This window comes from Chrysemys picta, chromosome 13, assembly GCF_011386835.1.
Source record: "Chrysemys picta bellii isolate R12L10 chromosome 13, ASM1138683v2, whole genome shotgun sequence".
Classification (NCBI taxonomy): domain Eukaryota; kingdom Metazoa; phylum Chordata; order Testudines; family Emydidae; genus Chrysemys; species Chrysemys picta.
The window spans coordinates 7889034-7891671 of record NC_088803.1 but is presented as its reverse complement, the minus strand read 5'-3'; the positions used below and the strand labels follow the sequence as shown (position 1 = coordinate 7891671).

Genomic DNA, 2638 nt, shown 5'->3' with positions numbered 1-2638 from the left:
CATGTTTAACTCTAATCAGCCTCAAAAACCAAGGACAGGAATTGGAATGTGTAAACAGCCAGTTAGCAATTACGACCTTGCTCATACCAGGTACCAAGCGATAATGATGAGGTTTGCATGTTTCTAGCTGGGGAAGGGGTAATAAACTCAGGGTAAACAGAACCAAATAACTGTTTAGAGGAGTGTTACTAACAAGCTAGATTTATAGCCCTAGAATTATTTAATTGCTTAAATGTATAAACATGCCTTCGGTAGAGAGGGGAGGGGGAGTAGAGGGGGGGTGATAGAGACGGGGAGGGACGGGGGGCTTAGTTGTAAAATGTATAAGAAGAGAGAAACTGTTTTTGCTGGTGTGCTTGATTTGAGACTTGCCTGTCTCCTTGCATCACTTTGAGATCTCAAATAAACTTTGATTCTTTCTCCACCCCGGTATGTTTATTGGCGCGAAGCACACCGGGCAACGAACCCCACTGTTGCTGTCCTCGCACCCCCTGTCTGCAGCCAGCCCCTGTTGCACCTCCTGCCCTGCTTTCAGCCCCGCACCCCCTCTCCTGCCCGCAGCCAGCCCCTGTCTCCAGCGAGCCCCGCACCCCCTGTCCTGCCCGCAGCCAGCCCTGCACCCCTTGCCCTACCCGCAGCCAGCCCCACACCCCTTGCCCTGCCTCCAGGCAGACCCTACCTCCAATCAGCCCCTACCCTGCCCCTGCCCTGCCTCCAGCAAGCAATATATGTAATATATAATTTTGATTTTATTTATATAGTTATGGAAAGTAAATAATACATGGAAGAAATGAAAGGGGGTTTTTTACGTGTTTTTTTTTTTTTACTCATCCCTGTCGGGGCACCGCCTAAAATGTTCAGATTGGACCCCGCACTTCCTAACGCCAGCCCTGCATACAGTAATGGCAAAGTTCTTGGTTCAGGCTTGTAGCAGTGATAGAAGCACAGATCACAATGAAGTGCCTCTACCTTCAGCAGGGCTAGGTAGCGTGCCTGAGGTAACATCAGACAGTGATGCACTCATGCAGTCTGAAATGGAAGAACCAAGTCTAGAGTCATCAGAACCACTGGAAGTTTACATGGAGGAATATCCTCCATACCCACCACCACCTTACCCATCAGGAGAACCAGAGGGACTGGGAGAGGACTCCTTCAGTATGCGACCCCCTGAAGTCACTGGACAGTTTTCCTTACCTCCTGGGAAGAGGACGAACTTACGTAAAACTGGCTCAGAGAGGATTGCCCATGGAATGAGAGTGAAATTCAACCCCCTTGCATTGCTTTTAGATTCATCTTTGGAGGGAGAATTTGACCTTGTGCAGAGAATCATTTATGAGGTTGAAGATCCCAGCCTGCCCAATGATGAAGGAATTACAGCACTTCACAATGCCGTGTGTGCTGGTCACACCGAGATTGTAAAGTTTCTGGTACAGTTTGGTGTGAATGTTAACGCTGCAGATAGTGATGGATGGACCCCTTTACACTGCGCGGCATCTTGCAATAACGTCCAGGTGTGCAAATTCCTAGTGGAATCAGGTGCTGCTGTGTTTGCTATGACCTACAGTGACATGCAGACAGCTGCAGACAAATGTGAAGAAATGGAAGAAGGCTACACCCAGTGCTCTCAGTTTCTGTACGGAGTGCAGGAGAAAATGGGGATAATGAACAAAGGAGTGATCTACGCACTCTGGGATTATGAAGCACAGAATGACGATGAGTTGTCCATGAAAGAAGGAGACTGCAGGACAATACTACGCCGGGAAGATGAAGATGAAATTGAGTGGTGGTGGGCACGGCTAAATGACAAGGAAGGATATATATCACACAACCTGCTGGGGCTGTACCCAAGGATTAAACCAAGGCAAAGAAGCTTGGCATGAAATTGCACAGAATCCCGAGTTATGAAGTTCTAATCAAGGGTGATTTATCACTTCTATAAAAGAAATCATTTTGTGTTAGTTCCAATTTCATGAGACTTATTTTAATAACAATGTAACTTGAAAGCAATGAAGAATGTGCTTGAAAACAAATGAAGGATCAAAGGATTCACAAATGGAGGGGGGCATTCCATAAGCTGAAATGCTGCTTACAAGCAAATGGCATTGTGCTACATCTGGCCTAAGCAAGCCTGATGTTCAACTAGTGCCCTCTGCTTTTCCAAACTGCAGGTTCAAATCAAGTCTTTGGAGTACATCCACAGCTGGGATGGGTCATTCAGTCCTTTGTATAGAGCTTCCTTTTTAGCCAAGTCCCTCAAGAGGTATGAAGCAGGATTTAAGACAAGATGGAGACAAGGCATCAGCCTTTTATAGTCTCTTGCCGTGTGGTCTTTGCTTTCTTTGTCCAAAGGACACTCTCTCCAGCATGTGGCATAGAAAAACCTTAGAGTTCTGTCCATAGGCAGGTCCCTGCATGCCTTGCTGAGTCACAAGGTGTATCTACCTTCTCTCAATGGGTCGATTGTATAGCTCATGGTCCTTAGTGGGCCATCAAGCAGGCTAGGCAGAACTAACACCAACTTGTCTGGGGTCTTCCCTGGAAGCATAGCACAAGTTTGAAATACAGACAGTATAGAGCCAATATTCAGAACGTCAACTACAAAACTGCTACACATATACAGAGAGCATAATTCTAATCA

The 2638-nt window shown here is 46.5% G+C and overlaps 1 protein-coding gene across 1 annotated transcript; it reads left to right on the top strand.

The window, feature by feature from the left end:
- Nucleotides 1–962: 962 nt before the first annotated feature.
- LOC135975213 (apoptosis-stimulating of p53 protein 2-like) lies at nucleotides 963–2049 on the top strand. The gene has a single exon (XM_065565349.1). The coding sequence runs from the start codon at nucleotides 1023–1025 to the stop codon at nucleotides 1878–1880; it is 858 nt and encodes a 285-aa protein (XP_065421421.1). The 5' UTR covers nucleotides 963–1022; the 3' UTR covers nucleotides 1881–2049.
- The last annotated feature ends 589 nt before the right edge of the window (nucleotides 2050–2638 follow it).